The sequence below is a fragment of the Procambarus clarkii genome, chromosome 79 (genome assembly GCF_040958095.1).
Source record: "Procambarus clarkii isolate CNS0578487 chromosome 79, FALCON_Pclarkii_2.0, whole genome shotgun sequence".
Lineage (NCBI taxonomy): Eukaryota > Metazoa > Arthropoda > Malacostraca > Decapoda > Cambaridae > Procambarus > Procambarus clarkii.
Window position 1 is genome coordinate 6,351,700 of NC_091228.1, and position 21,484 is coordinate 6,373,183.

Consider the following 21,484-nt stretch of genomic DNA (forward strand, 5'->3'; position numbering starts at 1 on the left):
TTGAGTGTGATATATCAAATCCCTCAGATCTTTCAGATTATGGAAGAGTTTTTCTCTCCCATCTGGTACCTTGTGTCCAGCCCAGATGGGAGAGAACACATTCCTGTCTCGTATAAAATATGTTATCTCCTTGTATGAGTATTTACCTGTCTCAACTCCTTTTCCAGAATTCCTGGTTATATATGATCTTAAAAGTGTTGATGGAGCTTGCTTCCAGTCCTTCCTCCCTCAGTTCATCCACTGTCTCACTCTCTCAGTCCCTCCACTATCTCTCAGTCCCTCCACTTCCTTCTTAGCGGACTGTCAAACAAGCTGGCCAAAAAAGAAATGTCCCCCAGACAAGCAGGGAAGCAGGGCAGGCAGGGAAGCAGCTGAGGCAGACAGACAGCAGGCAGGGAAGCAGGCCAGGCAGGGCAAGCAGGGAAGCAGCTGAGGCAGACAGGCAGCAGGCAGGGAAGCAGGCCAGGCAGGACAGGCAGGGAAGCAGCTGAGGCAGACAGACAGCAGGCAGGGAAGCAGGGCAGGCAGGGAAGCAGCTGAGGCAGACAGACAGCAGGCAGGGAAGCAGGCCAGGCAGGGCAAGCAGGGAAGCAGCTGAGGCTGACAGACAGCAGGCAGGGAAGCAGGCCAGGCAGGGCAAGCAGGGAAGCAGCTGAAGCAGACAGGCAGCAGGCAGGGAAGCAGGGCAGGCAACAAGCAGTAAGCGGAGGTTGTTTCCATCCCTCGCCTGTGTAAGGTCAAAGGTTATCCCAGACCAGTGCTGCCATCTGCACAAGGATTTACGTCGCCATCTAAAGCTAGTCCTGCAGGTGTGTGTGTGTGTGTGTGTGTGTGTGTGTGTGTGTGTGTGTGTGTGTGTGTGTGTGTGTGTGTGTGTGTGTGTGTGTGTGTGTGTGTATGTGTGTGTGTGTCTTCTACCTAAATACAAAGGGAAACTGTGCGAGGAATTATTGATTTGCTTTCACTGTTGAAATCATGGGTTGTATTCCATTCGGCCAGTGGACGACTGATGGCTGTGTTGAGTGTCCCCACCACCCCTTCCCTATCACACACACACACACACACACACACACACACACACACACACACACACACACACACACACACACACACACACACACACACACACACACGGAATCCACACCTTGTGAAGCATTAAGCCAAAATTGGAACAGTAGAAAGGTTTAAATGGAAAGGTTTAAGACGAATGGAACCAAGTCTCTCACAACTCTAGAGAACAGAAGGGAAATGATCACAGCATACAAGATACTGAGAGGAATAGATGAGGTAGACACGGATAGCCTCTTCAGAGCGAGAAAAAGCAGGGCAGGAGGACACAGGTGGAAACTGGAAACGCAAATGAGCCGCAGGGACCTAACTAGGTACTCATACTCTGTACGGGTAGTTAACAAGAGCAATTTCTCTAAAAGAAGTAGTTACGGAACCCACCTTCATCCACAACGAGGAAAAAGGGGGGGAGGGGGCCATTTCAACAAAGAATTTGAAAGTTAGAAGAATTAAGTTGAAAGGCCAGAAAAGTACAGGGGCCAGATTCACGAAGCAGTTACGCAAGTACTTACAAACCTGGGGCCAGATTCACGAAGCAGTTACGTAAGTACTTACACACCTGGGGCCAGATTCACGAAGCAGTTACGCAAGTACTTACAAAACTGGGGCCAGATTCACGAAGCAGTTACGTAAGTACTTACAAACCTGGGGCCAGATTCACGAAGCAGTTACGTAAGTACTTACAAACCTGGGGCCAGATTCACGAAGCGTTACGTAAGTACTTACAAACCTGGGGCCAGATTCACGAAGCAGTTACGTAAGTACTTACACACCTGGGGCCAGATTCACGAAGCAGTTACGTAAGTACTTACAAACCTGGGACCAGATTCACGAAGCAGTTACGTAAGTACTTATAAACCTGGGGCCAGATTCACGAAGCAGTTTCGCAAGTACTTACAAACGTGTACATCTTTCTTCAAATCTTTGACGGCTTTGGTTACATTTATTAAACAGTTTACAAGCATGAAAACTTGCCAATCAACTGTTGTTATAAACAGCCTCCTGGTGCTTCCGAGCTCATTAACTGTTTAATAATTGTAAACAAAGCCGCCAAAGATTGAGAAAAGATGTACATGTTTGTAAGTGTTGGCGTAACTGCTTCGTGAATCTGGCCCCAGGTGTGTAAGTACTTGCGAAACTGCTTCGTGAAAGCACAGCTAAGTAAATCCACGATTACCTAACAGACAGAAGTCAGAAAGTAACACATTAAGTTTGGGGGAACTAGATCCCCTGGCATCTAGTGAGAGCCGGTCTTGGGAACCGGTCGGCCGAGCGGACAGCACACTGGATGCGTAATCCTGTGGTCCTGGGTTCGATCCCAGGGCGTCGACGAGAAACAATGGGCAGAGTTTCACCCTATGCCCCTGTTACCTAGCAGTGAAATAGTACCTGGGTGTTAGTCAGCTGTCACGGGCTGCTTCCTGGGGGTGGAGGCCTGGTCGAGGACCGGGCCGCGGGGATACTAAAAGCCCCGAAATCATCTCAAGATAACGGCAAAGGGTCTGAATAACATTGTTTGGATGACTGCACGGTAAAGGTGATCCCAATAGAGGTAGTTGTGGTGGTAGTTGTGGTGGTAGTTGTGGTGGTAGTTGTGGTGGTAGTTGTGGTGGTGGTTGTGGTGGTAGTTGTGGTGGTAGTTGTGGTGGTAGTTGTGGTGGTGGTTGTGGTGGTAGTTGTGGTGGTAGTTGTGGTGGTAGTTGTGGTGGTAGTTGTGGTGGTGGTTGTGGTGGTAGTTGTGGTGGTAGTTGTGGTGGTAGTTGTGGTGGTAGTTGTGGTGGTAGTTGTGGTGGTAGTTGTGGTGGTGGTTGTGGTGGTAGTTGTGGTGGTGGTTGTGGTGGTAGTTGTGGTGGTAGTTGTGGTGGTAGTTGTGGTGGTAGTTGTGGTGGTAGTTGTGGTGGTAGTTGTGGTGGTAGTTGTGGTGGTAGTTGTGGTGGTGGTTGTGGTGGTAGTTGTGGTGGTAGTTGTGGTGGTGGTTGTGGTGGTAGTTGTGGTGGTAGTTGTGGTGGTAGTTGTGGTGGTAGTTGTGGTGGTAGTTGTGGTGGTGGTTGTGGTGGTAGTTGTGGTGGTGGTTGTGGTGGTGGTTGTGGTGGTGGTTGTGGTGGTGGTTGTGGTGGTAGTTGTGGTGGTAGTTGTGGTGGTGGTTGTGGTGGTGGTTGTGGTGGTAGTTGTGGTAGCCCTCTGGTGGACATACTGTCGAGTTCTCAATAACCTGAACTTCAGATAGAACAGCCCTCTAATCTAGTCTATGTCAGACAGACTAGTACGTGTGAAAGTTGGTTATTATTGTAGGAGCACAACAATCACTTTCTGTAGTTGAGTGATAAGTAACTCACTCCACTATACTTAAAAACTTAAGAATAAAAGTAACTGCAGAAGGCCTATTGGCCCAAACTGCAGAAGGCCTATTGGCCCATACGAGGCGGCTCCTATTTATAACCACCCAATCCCACTCATATACATGTCCAAACCACGTTTGAAACAATCAAGGGACCCCACCTCAACCACGTTACGCGGTAATTGGTTTCACAAATCAACAACCCTGTTACCGAACCAGTATTTACCCAGGTCTTTCCTAAATATGGAGGCTAGCTCTCAACCTGTCTCTGCAGGACATAATAAAACATATATTCTCTATAGCATTGTATGAGGGGAGTGAATTTTCAAGGGAAATCGCCAAGACATTAGACTATATAGCACTTGTAAGGGGCCACGATAAGGATTTGGGATGGGACGAGGGAAAGGAATGGTGCCCAAAAACTTGTGGACGGTCTGGGATTGAACACCGACCTGCATGAAGCGACACCGTCGCTCTACCGTCCAGCCCAAGTGGTTGAGATATCACTGTATAAATGAATGACAAGGTAGTGGAAGAAAATAAATTAATACAAACTCCTGTATTTGTCGACGATATACAGGAAAAGCTCCCTGTATTGTTGTCTATTACATGGGAACCTTTGTTTGGCCTTTTATGATTGGCTCCTCCACAGGGAATCACAACTTGCCCAATTAGCTGCCTTGTCCAGTCTGGCAGCGAGCTCGCTAACTTCTCGTATACTCCCCAAGGGACGTGGCTTGCGTGCATCATGTTGTCAGTGTAGTGGGTTGTGTGTTGGTGTAGCGGTTCTTGTGTCAGTGTAGTGGGTTGTGTGTTGTGTTGGTGTAGCGGTTCTTGTGTCAGTGTAGTGGGATGTGTGTTGGTGTAGCGGTTCTTGTGTCAGTGTAGTGGGTTGTGTGTTGTGTTGGTGTAGCGGTTCTTGTGTCAGTGTAGTGGGATGTGTGTTGGTGTAGCGGTTCTTGTGTCAGTGTAGTGGGTTGTGTGTTGTGTCAGTGTAGCGGTTCTTGTGTCAGTGTAGTGGGTTGTGTGTTGTGTTGGTGTAGCGGTTCTTGTGTCAGTGTAGTGGGTTGTGTTGTGCTGGTGTAGCGGTCCCTGTGTCAGTGTAGTAGGATGTGTGTTGTGCTGGTGTAGCGGTCCCTGTGTCAGTGTAGTAGGATGTGTGTTGTGTTGGTGTAGCGGTCCCTGTGTCAGTGTAGTGGGATGTGTGTTGTGTTGGTGTAGCGGTCCCTGTGTCAGTGTAGTAGGATGTGTGTTGTGTTGGTGTAGCGGTCCCTGTGTCAGTGTAGTGGGATGTGTGTTGTGCTGGTGTAGCGGTCCCTGTGTCAGTGTAGTTAGTTCTTGGGTATAGTGTGTCGTGGTACAGGTGCGTGGAAGCTAGAGGTCAGTCAGCTGGCGGCGTTCAAAAGACGCCTTTAAGCTGGGTTCCCCATCCATTGTTCTCCGTGTGTCATGGGTCCCGTGAAAGCTTGTCCGTATCATCAAGGGCTTCACGGTCAGCCTCACGTCCTTTCAGATCACCTTCTGTGAAGCATCTTTATGCGGAGATGAAACAGGAGATGCGGAGATGAAAGATGAACTCATGCGAAGATGCGGGGCTCGCTATATTTTGATATATATATATATATATATATATATATATATATATATATATATGTCGTACCTAGTAGCCAGAACGCACTTCTCAGCCTACTATGCAAGGCCCAATTTGCCTAATAGGCCAAGTTTTCATGAATTAATGTTTTTTCGACTACCTAACCTACCTAACCTAACCTAACCTAACTTTTTCTGCTACCTAACCTAACCTAACCTATAAAGATAGGTTAGGTTAGGTTAGGTAGGGTTGGTTAGGTTCGGTCATATATCTATGTTAATTTTAACTTCAATAATAAAAAATTGACCTCATACACAATGAAATGGGTAGCTTTATCATTTCATAAGAAAAAAATTAGAGAAAATATAATAATTCATGAAAACTTGGCTTATTAGGCAAATCGGGCCTTGCATAGTAGGCTGAGAAGTGCGTTCTGGCTACTAGGTACGACATATATATATATATATATATATATATATATATATATATATATATATATCTTCCTGCTGCCTGTCTGCCCTGCTATATTTTATATATATATAGTGATAGCACTATATAATGTTCTTCTAGTTTGGTTTAAGGCTTCCGACACGCGCTACGAGGCTTCCGACACGCTACGATGCTTCCGACACGCACTACAAGCCTTCCGACACGCGCTACGAGGCTTCCGACACGCTCTACAAGGCTTCCGACACGCTACGAGGCTTCCGACACACTACAAGGCTTCCTACTCAGGAACTTCGTATCTATAATTGGTATCACTTCCTCCTGAAGTTCAACAATGAAATTAACAGATGTCTTCAAATTAATTGAAGATAGGAAGGCACAGAGCACTTCTGGGACTGTCCAGAGACACTCACCACCGTCTCTGTGTCATTGGGGCTCCCCCAGTGCACGTGAGGAGTCGTGCTCAGTATTGCCTCCTCCCCAGTGCACGAGAGAAGACGTGCTCAGTGCTGCCTCCTCCCCAGTGCACGAGAGGAGTCGTGCTCAGTGCTGCCTTCTCCCCAGTGCACGAGAGAAGACGTGCACAGTGCAGCTCCCCTCTCCAGTGCACGAGAGGAGTCGTGCACAGTGCTGCCCCCTCCCCAGTGCACGAGAGAAGACGTGCTCAGTGCTGTCTTCCTCCCCAGTGCACGAGAGGACTCGTGCACAGTGCAACCCTCCTCCCCAGTGCACGAGAAGAGACGTGCACAGTGCAGCCCCCCCCTCCCCAGTGCACGAGAGAAGACGTGCACAGTGCTACCCCCCTCTCCAGTGCACGAGAGGCGTCGTGCTCAGTGCAGCCCCCCTCCCCAGTGCACGAGAGGACTCGTGCACAGTGCTGCCCCTCCCCAGTTCACGAAAGGTGACGTGCATTGTGCAGCCCCCCTCCCCAGTGCACGAGAGAAGACGTGCACAGTGCAGCTCCCCTCCCCAGTGCACGAGAGGACTCGTGCACAGTGCAGCCTCCGGGGGAAGAAACGCAGCTCAGGTTTACACTCAGCTTTAAAATTCAATAAAAGGTGACGGTGGCCAAGCGGAAGGTTGTGTAGAAGCAGAGGCGCTTGGGAAGCAATTGGCCTGCTGGGGCCGCCATGGCTGGGTACCGGGAGAGTAACCGGGCCGCGGGCCGCCAGGTACCCGAGAGATCATTGTGAGGTGATGTAGAGCTGGAGGAACCCCACAGGAGGCTCTATAGAGGCTGAAGGAACCCCATAGGAGGCTCTATAGAGGCTGAAGGAACCCCACAGGAAGCTCTAGAGGTTGGAGGAACCCCCACAGGAAGCTCTAGAGGTTGGAGGAACCCCACAGGAAGCTCTAGAGGTTGGAGGAACCCCCACAGGAGGTTCTAGAGGCTGGAGTAAGGTTCCACTGAGTTTTTCACTACCGTAATATATATATATATATAATCCAGAGTTATTCTCGGACGCGTGAGGCTATTATGAAGGTAGTGAGGATGGTGGCTGGGTAAGCTTAGAGGATACTGAAGAGTTTAGACTTAAGAAGTCTAAGATGTTAAGTCTAAGAAGTCTATAATGCTCACACTTAAGAAGTGTGAGCATTATAGTTGAGACTGCTGGTCCCTGGCTAGGATTTTTGCCCTACTTCGCTACCTCTCCCACCTGTTCTGCTTCTCTGTCTCTCTCTGTCTCTGTCTCTCTCTCTCTCTCTCTCTCTCTCTCTCTCTCTCTCTCTCTCTCTCTCTCTCTCTCTCTCTCTCTCTCTCTCTCTGTCTGTCTGTCTGTCTGTCTGTCTCTCTCTCTCTCTCTCTCTCTCTCTCTCTCTCTCTCTCTCTCTCTCTCTCTCTCTCTCTCTCTCTCTCTCTGTCTGTCTGTCTGTCTGTCTGTCTGTCTGTCTCTCTCTCTCTCTCTCTCTCTCTCTCTCTCTCTCTCTCTCTCTCTCTCTCTCTCTCTCTCTGTCTGTCTGTCTGTCTGTCTGTCTGTCTGTCTGTCTCTCTCTCTCTCTCTCTCTCTCTCTCTCTCTCTCTCTCTCTCTCTCTCTCTCTCTCTCTCTCTCTCTCTCTCTCTCTCTCTGTCTGTCTCTCTCTCTCTCTCTCTCTCTCTCTCTCTCTCTCTCTCTCTCTCTCTCTCTCTCTCTCTCTCTCTCTCTCTCTCTCTCTCTCTCTCTCTCTCTCTCTAGGTAGGTTCGTCGTCCATTCCCTCCCTCAGTTCCTTCTGCAGACGTGCTTCCTCAAGTTTTCAAGACATGGGTCTCACTCACCGCCTCCTCCTTGGGCAGTAACTATTTTGGTGAGACCTTTCTGGCTCTTGTGTGTATATGTATGTATGTATCTCTCTATATATATACTTTCTTGTGTGTGTGTACTTGTCAGTGTTTGCCTGTAGGGTCGAGCTTCAGATCTTGGACCCAGTCTTTCACTGGTTTTCGTCGACTCTTGTAATGGGTCATACAGTGTAGCCCTGGGACCTACAGTGTAGCCTTGGGACCTACAGTGTAGCCTTGGGACCTACAGTGTAGCCTTGGAACCCTTCCGGCCCTGTGTCCCACAACTTCCGGCCCCGTGTCCCACAACTTCCGGCCCTGTGTCCCACAACTTCCGGCCCCGTGTCCCACAACTTCCGGCCCTGTGTCCCACAACTTCCGGCCCCGTGTCCCACAACTTCCGGCCCTGTGTCCCACAAGTTCCGGCCCTGTGTCCCACAACTTCCGGCCCTGTGTCCCACAACTTCCGGCCCTGTGTCCCACAACTTCTGGCCCTGTGTCCCACAAGTTCTGGCCCTGTGTCCCACAACTTCTGGCCCTGTGTCCCACAAGTTCTGGCCCTGTGTCCCACAACTTCTGGCCCTGTGTCCCACAAGTTCCGGCCCTGTGTCCCACAAGTTCCGGCACTGTGCCATACTAGCCTGAGTGGCAACGTGACTCGTTGTCATGGCAACCCCCACAAGCCAACTAGGTGGACTCTCTCACCTGGAAGTTACTTAAATGCTTAATTACTTTTCTTGGAACAACGTTTTTAGACGAAGACGATAACAATTACGTACAAAAACAACAGTTTGAGGGTCGTCTGGATGTTAAATATAGGTGGTGATTAGTGCAGTGATGATACGGAATAGTTCCAGGTACCGGGAAGGTACCTGGTACCTTCAGGATACCAAGAAGAAGGTATTGACAAGAAGGTACCTGCAGGACATGCAGGTATCCCCTTTTACGTCCCTTGTCCCAGGTGAGGGGGAAGAAAAGGTGGGTTTCTTGGTGGAGGGATAGTGAGGGGATAGGGAAGAGTGTTGGAGGCTACTTCAGGGGTAGGGGAGAGAGAGAGGGAGGGGTCCTGGGGGAGGGGGGATAGGGGACAGTGTTGGAGGCTACTTCAGGGGTAGGAGAGAGAGAGAGGGAGGGGGTCCTGGGGGAGGGGGGATAGGGGACAGTGTTGGAGGCTACTTCAGGGGTAGGAGAGAGAGAGAGGGAGGGGTCCTGGGGGAGGGGGGATAGGGGAGAGTGTTGGAGGCTACTTCAGGGGTAGGAGAGAGAGAGAGGGAGGGGGTCCTGGGGGAGGGGGGATAGGGGAGAGTGTTGGAGGCTACTTCAGGGGTAGGGGAGAGAGAGAGGGAGGGGTCCTGGGGGAGGGGGGATAGAGGAGAGTGTTGGAGGCTACTTCAGGGGTAGGAGAGAGAGAGAGGGAGGGGTCCTGGGGGAGGGGGGATAGGGGAGAGTGTTGGAGGCTACTTCAGGGGTAGGAGAGAGAGAGAGGGAGGGGTCCTGGGGGAGGGGGGATAGGGGACAGTGTTGGAGGCTACTTCAGGGGTAGGAGAGAGAGAGAGGGAGGGGTCCTGGGGGAGGGGGGATAGGGGAGAGTGTTGGAGGCTACTTCAGGGGTAGGAGAGAGAGAGAGGGAGGGGTCCTGGGGGAGGGGGGATAGGGGAGAGTGTTGGAGGCTACTTCAGGGGTAGGGGAGAGAGAGAGGGAGGGGTCCTGGGGGAGGGGGGATAGGAGAGAGTGTTGGAGGCTACTTCAGGGGTAGGAGAGAGAGAGAGGGAGGGGTCCTGGGGGAGGGGGGATAGGGGAGAGTGTTGGAGGCTACTTCAGGGGTAGGAGAGAGAGAGAGGGAGGGGTCCTGGGGGAGGGGGGATAGGGGAGAGTGTTGGAGGCTACTTCAGGGGTAGGAGAGAGAGAGAGGGAGGGGTCCTGGGGGAGGGGGGATAGGGAACAGTGTTGGAGGCTACTTCAGGGGTAGGAGAGAGAGAGAGGGAGGGGGTCCTGGGAGGATTGTTAGGGTGGTGGCGGAATTAATCTCGAGAGACCTCAAAGCGTTCCGGAACAACTGATGCCTCGGCTTAGGAAACAGTTGGCTATTGGGATGCCGGTCCACAGCCTCCACGGTGCGGCAAGAGGAGAGGGAAATACAGGAGAGAAGAACAATAATATGGATAGAAAGATGAGATTAAAAGGGGTGTATGAAGAATAAGAATAATCAAGACTGAAGAGAAGAAAGGGGAGGGGGAGCAGATGTACTGTGTGGGAGGGGCGGAGATAGAGGAGTAGTGCAGAGTAAATATATGTAGGAAGAGTAGGTGAGGTACCTGACGAACTGCAGGATAGGGGAGTGGAGGAGGAGGAGGAGGAGGCCAAGGGGAAGAGGGAGTGGAGGAGGCCGGGAGGGAAGAGTGCAGGGAGGGTTCAGGGAGAGTGCAGGGAGAGTGCAGGGAGAGTGCAGGTGGCCGCCACTCAACACACCATCCGGGGCGAGGTTCGTCCACTCACGTCTGGTACCACGAGCCACACACTCAAGCTTACAGTGAATTGTTTAACACAATCCATCTCAATAAATCCGGATGTCTGTTTCTACGCCAGGCAGCTGTGCCAGGCAGCCGTGCTAGGCTTGGATACAATGTGCACTCTGATACAATCGGACGGAATTCAACCAAATTGTTCATGGCTTTCCCTTTTGAGGTGAGGAAGGTCATAGGTCATGTGGGATGCCAACTCCAAAGGCTCAGCCTTCAGGGATAACTATTCTCGTGCAGTAACTACGTTTGAAGTTTTTTCTCGATAAATTCATAATTCGCTATGCTCGGAGGGGGCCCTCCTTGGCGCCCCTCGTGTGAGTGGGGGTAGGGGGAATACTCACCAAGTTATGCTTGCGGGAGTTGAGCTCTGGCTCTTTGGTCCCGCCTCTCAACTGTCAATCAACTGATGAACAGATTCTACAATCTACTGGGCTCTATCATATCCACATTTGAAACTGTGTATGGAGTCAGCCTCCACCACATCACTGCCTAATGCATTCCATTTGTGATTGGTAGTGAGGTGGGAAGTGCCTGGGAATAGTGAGGGGGTGAAAGGCTGAGGGGATCTGGGAGCCAGGGAGCTGGGGGGGGGGGGCAGATGGGGTCTGGGTAATTAGGGAGATCTGAAGTGCATAGTGGGTCTGAAAGATATAGTGGGGCTGAGAGACATAGTGGGTCTGAGAGGCATAGTGGGTCTGAAAGACATAGTGGGTCTGAGAGGCATATGGGGGCTGAGAGGCATAGTGGGTCTGAGAGGCATAGGGGAGATGATACATAGTGTTAAGGCCTGTGGGAGGGTTAAGGCCTGTGGGAGGGTTAAGGCCTGCGACTCACGTTAGGGTTAAGGTCATCACAAATGCTTCCTAACCAACCATTAACAATACTTTAGTCTTGAACACAATCCAGAACTAAAGTATACTCTGAACTGAATATACACAGAGAACACTTGTGTGTAGTGATGGTAGTGTTGGGAGATGGTGTGCAGGCTGCTTCAGGTGGTGTCGAGGGGTGTGCAGGCTGCTTCAGGTGGTGTCGAGGGGTGTGCAGGCTGCTTCAGGTGGTGTCGAGGGGTGTGCAGGCTGCTTCAGGTGGTGTCGAGGGGTGTGCAGGCTGCTTCAGGTGGTGTCGAGGGGTGTGCAGGCTGCTTCAGGTGGTGTCGAGGGGTGTGCAGGCTGCTTCAGGTGGTGTCGAGGGGTGTGCAGGCTGCTTCAGGTGGTGTCGAGGGGTGTGCAGGCTGCTTCAGGTGGTGTCGAGGACGTACAGGCCGCCCCAGGTGGTGTCGAGGGGTGTGCAACACGCTTCAGGTGGTGTCGTGGGGTGTGCATGCTGCTTCAGGTGGTGTCGAGGGGTGTGCAGGCTGCTTCAGGTGGTGTCGAGGGGTGTGCAGGCTGCTTCAGGTGGTGTCGAGGGGTGTGCAGGCTGCTTCAGGTGGTGTCGAGGGGTGTGCAGGCTGCTTCAGGTGGTGTCGAGGGGTGTGCAGGCTGCTTCAGGTGGTGTCGAGGGGTGTGCAGGCTGCTTCAGGTGGTGTCGAGGGGTGTGCAGGCTGCTTCAGGTGGTGTCGAGGGGTGTGCAGGCTGCTTCAGGTGGTGTCGAGGGGTGTGCAGGCTGCTTCAGGTGGTGTCGAGGGGTGTGCAGGCTGCTTCAGGTGGTGTCGAGGGGTGTGTAGGCTGCTTCAGGTGGTGTCGAGGGGTGTGCAGGCTGCTTCAGGTGGTGTCGAGGGGTGTGCAGGCTGCTTCAGGTGGTGTCGAGGGGTGTGCAGGCTGCTTCAGGTGGTGTCGAGGGGTGTGCAGGCTGCTTCAGGTGGTGTCGAGGGGTGTGCAGGCTGCTTCAGGTGGTGTCGAGGGGTGTGCAGGCTGCTTCAGGTGGTGTCGAGGACGTACAGGCCGCCCCAGGTGGTGTCGAGGGGTGTGCAACACGCTTCAGGTGGTGTCGTGGGGTGTGCATGCTGCTTCAGGTGGTGTCGAGGGGTGTGCAGGCTGCTTCAGGTGGTGTCGAGGGGTGTGCAGACTGCTTCAGGTGGTGTCGAGGGGTGTGCAGGCTGCTTCAGGTGGTGTCGAGGGGTGTGCATGCTGCTTCAGGTGGTGTCGAGGGGTGTGCAGGCTGCTTCAGGTGGTGTCGAGGGGTGTGCCGGCTGCTTCAGGTGGTGTCGAGGGGTGTGCAGGCTGCTTCAGGTGGTGTCGAGGGGTGTGCAGGCTGCTTCAGGTGGTGTCGAGGACGTACAGGCCGCCCCAGGTGGTGTCGAGGACGTACAGGCCGCCCCAGGTGGTGTCGAGGACGTACAGGCCGCCCCAGGTGGTGTCGAGGACGTACAGGCCGCCCCAGGTGGTGCCGAGGACGTACAGGCCGCCCCAGATGGTGTCGAGGGACGTGCAGGCCGCCCCAGGTGGTGTCGAGGACGTACAGGCCGCCCCAGGTGGTGTCGAGGACGTACAGGCCGCCCCAGGTGGTGTCGAGGACGTACAGGCCGCCCCAGGTGGTGTCGAGGACGTACAGGCCGCCCCAGGTGGTGTCGAGGACGTACAGGCCGCCCCAGATGGTGTCGAGGACGTGCAGGCCGCCCCAGATGGTGTCGAGGACATGCAGGCCGCCCCAGATGGTGTCGAGGACGTGCAGGCCGCCCCAGATGGTGTCAAAGGGTGTGCAGGCCGCCCCAGGTGGTGTCAAGGGGCGTGCAGGCCGCCCCAGGTGGTGTCGAGGACGTACAGGCCGCCCCAGGTGGTGTCGAGGACGTGCAGGCCGCCCCAGGTGGTGTCGAGGACGTGCAGGCCGCCCCAGGTGGTGTCGAGGACGTGCAGGCCGCCCCAGGTGGTGTCGAGGACGTACAGGCCGCCCCAGATGGTGTCAAAGGGTGTGCAGGCCGCCTCAGCTGGTGTCGTGGGGTGTGCAGGCCGCCTCAGGTGGTGTCGAGGGACGTGCAGGCCGCCCCAGGTGGTGTCGAGGAGCGTGCAGGCCGCCCCAGGTGGTGTCGAGGACGTACAGGCCGCCCCAGGTGGTGTCGAGGACGTACAGGCCGCCCCAGGTGGTGTCGAGGACGTACAGGCTGCCCCAGATGGTGTCGAGGACGTGCAGGCCGCCCCAGATGGTGTCGAGGACGTGCAGGCCGCCCCAGATGGTGTCGAGGACATGCAGGCCGCCCCAGATGGTGTCGAGGACGTGCAGGCCGCCCCAGATGGTGTCAAAGGGTGTGCAGGCCGCCCCAGGTGGTGTCAAGGGGCGTGCAGGCCGCCCCAGGTGGTGTCGAGGACGTACAGGCCGCCCCAGGTGGTGTCGAGGACGTACAGGCCGCTCCAGGTGGTGTCGAGGACGTACAGGCCGCCCCAGGTGGTGTCGAGGACGTACAGGCCGCCCCAGGTGGTGTCGAGGACGTGCAGGCTGCCCCAGGTGGTGTCGAGGACGTACAGGCCGCCCCAGGTGGTGTCGAGGACGTACAGGCCGCCCCAGGTGGTGTCGAGGACGTACAGGCCGCCCCAGGTGGTGTCGAGGACGTACAGGCCGCCCCAGGTGGTGTCGAGGACGTACAGGCTGCCCCAGATGGTGTCGAGGACGTGCAGGCAGCCCCAGATGGTGTCGAGGACGTGCAGGCCGCCCCAGATGGTGTCGAGGACATGCAGGCCGCCCCAGATGGTGTCGAGGACGTGCAGGCCGCCCCAGATGGTGTCAAAGGGTGTGCAGGCCGCCCCAGGTGGTGTCAAGGGGCGTGCAGGCCGCCCCAGGTGGTGTCAAGGGACGTGCAGGCCGCCTCAGGTGGTGTCGAGGGGCGTGCAGGTCGCCCCAGGTGGCTCAAACACCAGGCCTAATTCACGATGAAGGACGCGAGCCACCTTCGCTGTGGCACAACTTTAACCCCTGTGACCTAGTGACACAAAGGTGGCTTTCATTCATAAGTCAGGTGCGTAGAGCCCTTACTACCGCCCTCCTGTCTCGTAGCGTTGAAGGAGAGGCGTCAAGTGATCGTTGTTGATAGTATTGGTGTATTGGAGGGGTTGTCTAGCAGGTGTGTGGGTGTCTAGCAGGTGTGTGGGTGTCTAGCAGGTGTATGGGGGGTTGTGCTAGTGTGTGGGGGGTGTCTAGCAGGTGTGTGGGGGTTGTGGTAGTGTATGGGGGTGTTTAGCAGGTGTGTGGGTGTCTAGCAGGTGTGTGGGGTGGGTTGTGGCAGTGTGTGGGGGGTGTCTAGCAGGTGTGTGGTGGGTTGTGGTAATGTGTGGTGGTGTCTAGCAGGTGTGTAGGTGTCTAGCAGATATGTGGGGGTTGTGGTAGTGTGTGTGTGGGTGTCTACCAGGTGTGTGGGTGTCTAGCAGGTGTGTGGAGGTGCAACAGGTGTGTACCTCCAGCATGTACAAGACAAGGACCACTCGTCAGACTCACCAATGAATCTCTCGTAAAAGAAATAAAAAGGAATATAATAATAATAAAAATAATAATTATTGATAATGTCTTATCACAGCCATAATCACATAAGATAAAAAAAACCACACTTGTCTATTTGAGAAAATTATGTAAGCAATTGACACCAAGTCTTTCGCACTCTCCCTGAGTGCTTTCTCAAAGTCTGAGTGTGTGGGTAGGACCAGACGTCTAATCTCAACGTCTAATCTTATTAGAAGTTGAAATATAAGTCTCGTCCAGTTAGTTTTAACAACTGGTATCAGGGACCAATATTTGGATCCTCATTTAGCAAGTTAACAGTTAGTAAAGGTGGGTTATGGCTGCTGTTAACACTCTCGTGCTTGTCTGGTAGGTAAACAGGTAGCCATTACTGGCATTGTGGCTCACCTGGGGCCAGATTCACGAAGCAGTTACGCAAGCATTTAGGGGCCAGATTCACGAAGCAGTTACGCAAGCATTTACGAACCAGGGGCCAGATTCAAGAAGCAGTTACACAAGTACTTACGAACCTGGGGCCAGATTCACGAAGCAGTTACGCAAGCACTTAGGGGCCAGATTCAAGAAGCAGTTACGCAAGTACTTACGAACCTGGGGCCAGATACACGAAGCAGTTACGCAAGTACTTACGAACAAGGGACCAGATTCAAGAAGAAGTTACGCAAGCACTTACGAACCTGGGCCCAGATTCAAGAAGCAGTTACGCAAGTACTTACGAACCTGGGGCCAGATTCACGAAGCAGTTACGCAAGCACTTACGAACCTGGGGCCAGACTCACGAAGCAGTTACGCAAGCACTGACGAGCCTGTCCCATCTTTTCTCAATCTTTGGCGGCTTTGTTTACAATTATTAAACAGTTAATGAGCTCCGAAGCACCAGGAGGCTGTTTATAACAATAACAACAGTTGATTGGCAAGTTTTCATGCTTGTAAACTGTTTAATAAATGTAACCAAAGCCGTCAAAGATTGAGGAAAGATGTACACGTTCGTAAGTGCTTGCGTAATTGCTTCTTGAATCTGGCCCCTGGTTCGTAAGTACTTGGGTAACTGCTTCTTGAATCTGACCCCTTGGTCGTAAGTACTTGCGTAACTGCTTCTTGAATCTGGCCCCAGGTTCGTAAGTACTTGCGTAACTGCTTCTTGAATCTGGCCCCGGGTTCGTAAGTACTTGCGTAAATGCTTCTTGAATCTGGCCCCCAGGTTCGTAAGTACTTGCGTAAATGCTTCGTGAATCTGGCCCCAGGTTCGTAAGTACTTGCGTAACTGCTTCTTGAATCTGGCCCCTGGTTCGTAAGTACTTGCGTAACTGCTTCTTGAATCTGACTCCTGGTTCGTAAGTACTTGCGTAACTGCTTCTTGAATCTGGCCCCAGGTTCGTAAGTGCTTGCGTAACTGCTTCTAGAATCTAGCCCCTGGTTCGTAAGTACTTGAATAACTGCTTCTTGAATCTGACCCCTTGTTCGTAAGTACTTGCGTAACTGCTTCTTGAATCTGGCCCCAGGTTCGTAAGTACTTGCGTAACTGCTTCTTGAATCTGGCCCCGGGTTCGTAAGTACTTGCGTAACTGCTTCGTGAATCTGGCCCCAGGTTCGTAAGTACTTGCTTAACTGCTTCTTGAATCTGGCCCCAGGTTCGTAAGTACTTGCGTAAATGCTTCGTGAATCTGGCCCCAGGTTCGTAAGTGCTTGCGTAACTGCTTCTTGAATCTGGCCCCAGGTTCGTAAGTACTTGCGTAACTGCTTCTTGAATCTGGCCCCAGGTTCGTAAGTACTTGCGTAACTGCTTCTTGAATCTGGCCCCAGGTTCGTAAGTACTTGCGTAACTGCTTCTAGAATCTGGCCCCTGGTTCGTAAGTACTTGCGTAACTGCTTCTTGAATCTGGCCCCCAGGTTCGTAAGTGCTTGCGTAACTGCTTCTAGAATCTGGCCCCAGGTTCGTAAGTACTTGCGTAACTGCTTCTTGAATCTGGCCCCAGGTTCGTAAGTACTTGCGTAACTGCTTCTAGAATCTGGCCCCTGGTTCGTAAGTACTTGCGTAACTGCTTCTTGAATCTGGCCCCCAGGTTCGTAAGTACTTGCGTAACTGCTTCTTGAATCTGGCCCCAGGTTCGTAAGTACTTGCGTAACTGCTTCTTGAATCTGGCCCCAGGTTCGTAAGTACTTGCGTAACTGCTTCTAGAATCTGGCCCCTGGTTCGTAAGTACTTGCGTAACTGCTTCTTGAATCTGGCCCCCAGGTTCGTAAGTACTTGCGTAACTGCTTCTTGAATCTGGCCCCCAGGTTCGTAAGTACTTGCGTAACTGCTTCTTGAATCTGGCCCCTGGTTCGTAAGTACTTGCGTAAATGCTTCGTGAATCTGGCCCCAGGTTCGTAAGTACTTGCGTAACTGCTTCTTGAATCTGGCCCCAGGTTCGTAAGTACTTGCGTAACTGCTTCTTGAATCTGGCCCCCAGGTTCGTAAGTGCTTGCGTAACTGCTTCTTGAATCTGGCCCCCAGGTTCGTAAGTGCTTGCGTAACTGCTTCGTGAATCTGGCCCCTAAGTGCTTGCGTAAATGCTTCGTGAATCTGGCCCCTTGGTCTCTTCCTATCGGTATTTACGTGGAGTGGGTGGGGAAAATTACCGGTCTTTCCCTAGAATGACTGCGGGGAAAGTAATATTATTTCCCTGCAGGGACTGCGAAGGCGCCAGTCTTTCTCTGTGGTTGTGTGGGGGGGAGGGGGGAGTGCAGGTGTGTACGAGAGGAGACAGGTGTGTGGGAGGGAGAAGTGCAGGTGTGTTAGGGGAGGATATACGCGTGATATCCACCCCATTCATTAGCTTAATGGGTGTGAGAGTGGCTTGGTGTTTAATGGGGACCATTTGTAGGTATCTCTGTCAGCACCAGCTGAGGTGAGCGTTGACAGCTGCCTCGTATCCGTCTATAATGTTGACAGCTCCCCGTACCTTTCCCCCCCCCTCCCCTCGTCTACAAAGTTGACAGCTCCCCGTACCCCTTCTACAATGTTGACAGCTGCTCCTACCCCCTTCTACAATGTTGACAGCTCCCGTACCCCGTCTACGATGTTGACAGCTGCCCGTACCCCGTCTACAATGTTGACAGCTCCCCCTACCCCCCCCCCCCCCACGTCTACAAAGTTGACAGCTCCCCGTACCCCTTCTACAATGTTGACAGCTCCCGTACCCCCTGTCTACGATGTTGACTTCGGTCAAGTTCCGTCAGCTGGGGCAAACTTACCGCTGGTAATGAGCAGACTTACAAACTTGACAATCTCCAACCCATAATTAACTGCTAATTTACGCTATTATAACTTTGTGATAGCATGGGGGGGGGGGTTTGTGTGTGGTCTCCATGTTGAAGAATGATTCAATAATTAGTAGTGAATGTTTTCACAGTGGCGTGTGATAGGCTGTTTTTGGCGGGAGTCTGGGGCCAGATTCACGACGCAAGCACGCAGATTCACTACGCAGATTGTTACGCAAGCACTTACGAACCTGTACATCTTTGCTCAATTTCTTGGCGGCTTTGTTTATAATTATTAAACAGTTAATGAGCTCCGAAGCACCAGGAGGCTGTTTATAACTATACCAACAGTTGATTGGAATGTGTTCATGCTTGTAAACTGTTTAATAAATGTAACCAAAGTGCTGCTTTGTTTTTCAGAGTGGTAGACAGTTGAAGCAAGTGATAATAGAAGGCGGTGGAGGCTAAAACCGTCAGTAGGTTCAGAGTCACGTGACTATTTATTACATATATTACATAATACATATTACATAAGAGTAAGAATTACAGTAACATTACTAGTAATATTGACACACTATACTAGTAGTAATGAGGTGATTAATGATTAATAAAAATGATTAATAAAAATGATAATAAATTATGTTTCAGCTCAAGTGTGTCTCATAACGACTCTTGTCTTATTGGCTGTTGTTTCCCTCGGACAGGACCAATGAGCGTGAAGAATGTTGGTGAGTGGGCGTGGCATCGTGTGGGCGGTCGGGGTGATCGTCCTGGTGGGCGGAGTGACCCAGCGGGTGGAGGCGAGGGCGGCCCTCTCACAGGAAATGGTAAGTTCTCCCTCTCATTTTTTTAAGTAGAGAGGAAGGAGAGGCATAGGTGAAGGGAAGTATAGAAGTGGGAAATACAGTGAGAGGTATGAAAGCTGGCGGACTGTCCGCCTTGCTGACACCATGTGGGCTGTCCGCCTTGCTGACACCATGTGGGCTGTCCGCCTTGCTGACACCATGTGGGCTGTCCGCCTTGCTGACACCATGTGGGCTGTCCGCCTTGCTGACACCATGTGGGCTGTCCGCCTTGCTGACACCATGTGGGCTGTCCGCCTTGCTGACACCATGTGGGCTGTCCGCCTTGCTGACACCATGTGGGCTCTCCGCCTTGCTGACACCATGTGGGCTCTCCGCCTTGCTGACACCATGTGGGTTGTCCGCCTTGCTGACACCATGTGGGCTGTCCGCCTTGCTGACTCCATGTGGGCTGTCCGCCTTGCTGACACCATGTGGGCTGTCCGCCTTGCTGACACCATGTAGGCTGTCCGCCTTGCTGACACCATGTGGGCTGTCCGCCTTGCTGACACCATGTAGGCTGTCCGCCTTGCTGACACCATGTGGGCTGTCCGCCTTGCTGACAACCTGTGGGCTGTCCGCCTTGCTGACAACCTGTGTGGGTGTTGGCTCCTCCCTCTCACCTGCCACAAACTGTGCTGGTGGTGCAAACCGTCCTCTTAAAAATAACGTCACTTTTGGCTCGTATGCGCACTATGGCCAAATTTGGACGTAATTTGAAATGAAATCGACTCACAAAAGTGACGTTCTGTTCCGTTTTCTATTTGAGTCGCCCGGCGTACGCGGAGACGTTAGAAGAGGACACTTTAAATTAACGTTTTTCATAACGTTTTGAAACTTTATGAGAATTTCCTGCCCACCTAACCTATCAGAGGACCCTTAACTTACTGTTGTTGAAAAAAAATCCCAAATTTATTTTCATTTTTTTTTCATTTTCAAATTACGTCCAAATTCGGCCATACGGACAAACGGCCAAAAGCGACGTTCTTTTTAAGAGGACAGGTTGGGTGGTGTCCCCCTTCATAGAAAGTGGAATCTGTCAGTAGAAACATATAGTAACAGCTTATCTGAACACGGCTATAGTGATAGCTTCTTCAAGAGTAAGCTGAGTGACATGGTTAGCTGGGTATCCCGCCTATATGGTGAAAATTCGCTTGAACGAATTTCAGAATGAATTTTTTTTCTAGAAAAAGTCGTAAGTGTAAATCTCCGCTCTCAGCAGCGCATGATGACTGATGCGCTGTCAGGGTTGACGAGATAGGTACAATGACGGTGGTTGAGCAGTAGAAAGTTAATTGTAGTTTGGTGCTCTCTAAGGTGAAATATTGTTGCACACTAACAGCCCCATTCGAAGCTGGAGAAATTGCTGACCTGGAGAGCGTGCAAAGTTTTCTTACGGTGCAAATTCACTCGGAAAAACACTAATATTGGAGCTGCTTAGCAATTTTAAATCTGTATTCTCTAGAACGCAGCAGCCGGCAGCTCTATCCACTGAGCCACCAGCATATCCCTGGGGTCTATGGTTCAAGGCTTGTACGGTCCGAGAGAATGAAATGTTGCTGTCAAAGATATGGGCCAGTCCTCGAGTTATCTTGCAAGACTTAGAGCTAACTAAGTCTTGCAAGATAGATGATAGAGCTAACTAAGTCTTGCAAGATAGATGATAGAGCTAACTAAGTCTTGCAAGATAGATGACTATCATCTAGCTTGCAAGACTTAGCTAGCAACACTTAGTGGGCCAGCCAGAGGCTTAGGGCCCGCGCAGGAATATCCCTGCGCAAAAAAAAAAACTTGCAAAACTTAGTCATCCTGCCTGGCGCTGATTGGTTCCTATGGCAGGTAAAAAGCGTCGTGGTTTTGCCGAGATATCATAAATGATTGATAACTGTTGAAAACTCTATGGAAAACAAACCCCACATTTCACACTTCATAGGAGACCCTGGGATTCGGAATACGAGCAGATCCTTAAAGGTGTTCCTTGAAGCCGACCCTAGACCTACCTATGACAGCCCTATACCACCAATGTGCCATCTTAAATAGTTGGGTGACGCTAGCCACAATAGTCAGGGCCTCTAACCTTGAAGACAGTAACTGTCTTCCTCGTGTATAGATTATTGTATGAATTAAAGTAAGTCTGGGATGTGTTTAGTATTGGTGGTGGAGGTGGGTGGTATTTTGCATATAAATTGACAGTGATGAGATGAACTGACAGGAAAAATGTGAAGGGAAGGGTGCTGGGAGAGGTAGAGTGAGAGAGGTGGGAATGGAGGGAGGGGAGAGGCGGATAGGGAGGGAGTGGGAGAGGCGGATAGGGAGGGAGGGGAGAGGCGGATAGGGAGGGAGTGGGAGAGGCGGATAGGGAGGGAGTGGGAGAGACAGGAAGGGATCTGGAGGGAAGGAGAAGGGAGCAATATTGTTTGTGATCTTAATTTACTTCCTTGTTGCTGGAGAAGTGGGATGGGTTGAGGCAGGGAGTGGGCTGGGACGTGTGTTGACTTAGAGGCAGCTAGGGGAGTGGGCTGGGACGTGGGTTGACTTAGAGTCAGCTAGGGAGTTGGCTGGGACGTGGGTTGACTTAGAGGCAGCTAGGGGAGTGGGCTGGGACGTGGGTTGACTTAGAGGCAGCTAGGGGAGTGGGCTGGGACGTGGGTTGGCTTAGAGGCAGCTAGGGGAGTGGGCTGGGACGTGGGTTGACTTAGAGGCAGCTAGGGAGTGGGCTGGGACGTGGGTTGACTTAGAGGCAGCTAGGGAGTGGGCTGGGACGTGGGTTGGCTTAGAGGCAGCTAGGGGA

General features: G+C 52.2%; 2 protein-coding genes across 12 annotated transcripts in view; both read left to right on the top strand.

The window, feature by feature from the left end:
- LOC123764490 (probable G-protein coupled receptor CG31760) overlaps window positions 1-21,484 on the top strand; it is a 170,056-nt gene that overhangs the window by 92,698 nt on the left and 55,874 nt on the right. For all 11 annotated transcript variants that reach the window (XM_069314508.1, XM_045752363.2, XM_069314507.1 and 8 more), the window contains one exon: window positions 18,556-18,678. In XM_069314508.1, the coding sequence (XP_069170609.1) occupies window positions 18,574-18,678 (105 nt within the window). In that variant the 5' untranslated portion in view covers window positions 18,556-18,573. The remainder of the gene's footprint in view (window positions 1-18,555; window positions 18,679-21,484) is intronic.
- LOC138357643 (keratin-associated protein 16-1-like) lies at window positions 12,803-14,032 on the top strand. The gene has a single exon (XM_069314646.1). It carries the CDS (start codon window positions 12,803-12,805, stop codon window positions 14,030-14,032), a length of 1,230 nt encoding a protein of 409 aa, XP_069170747.1.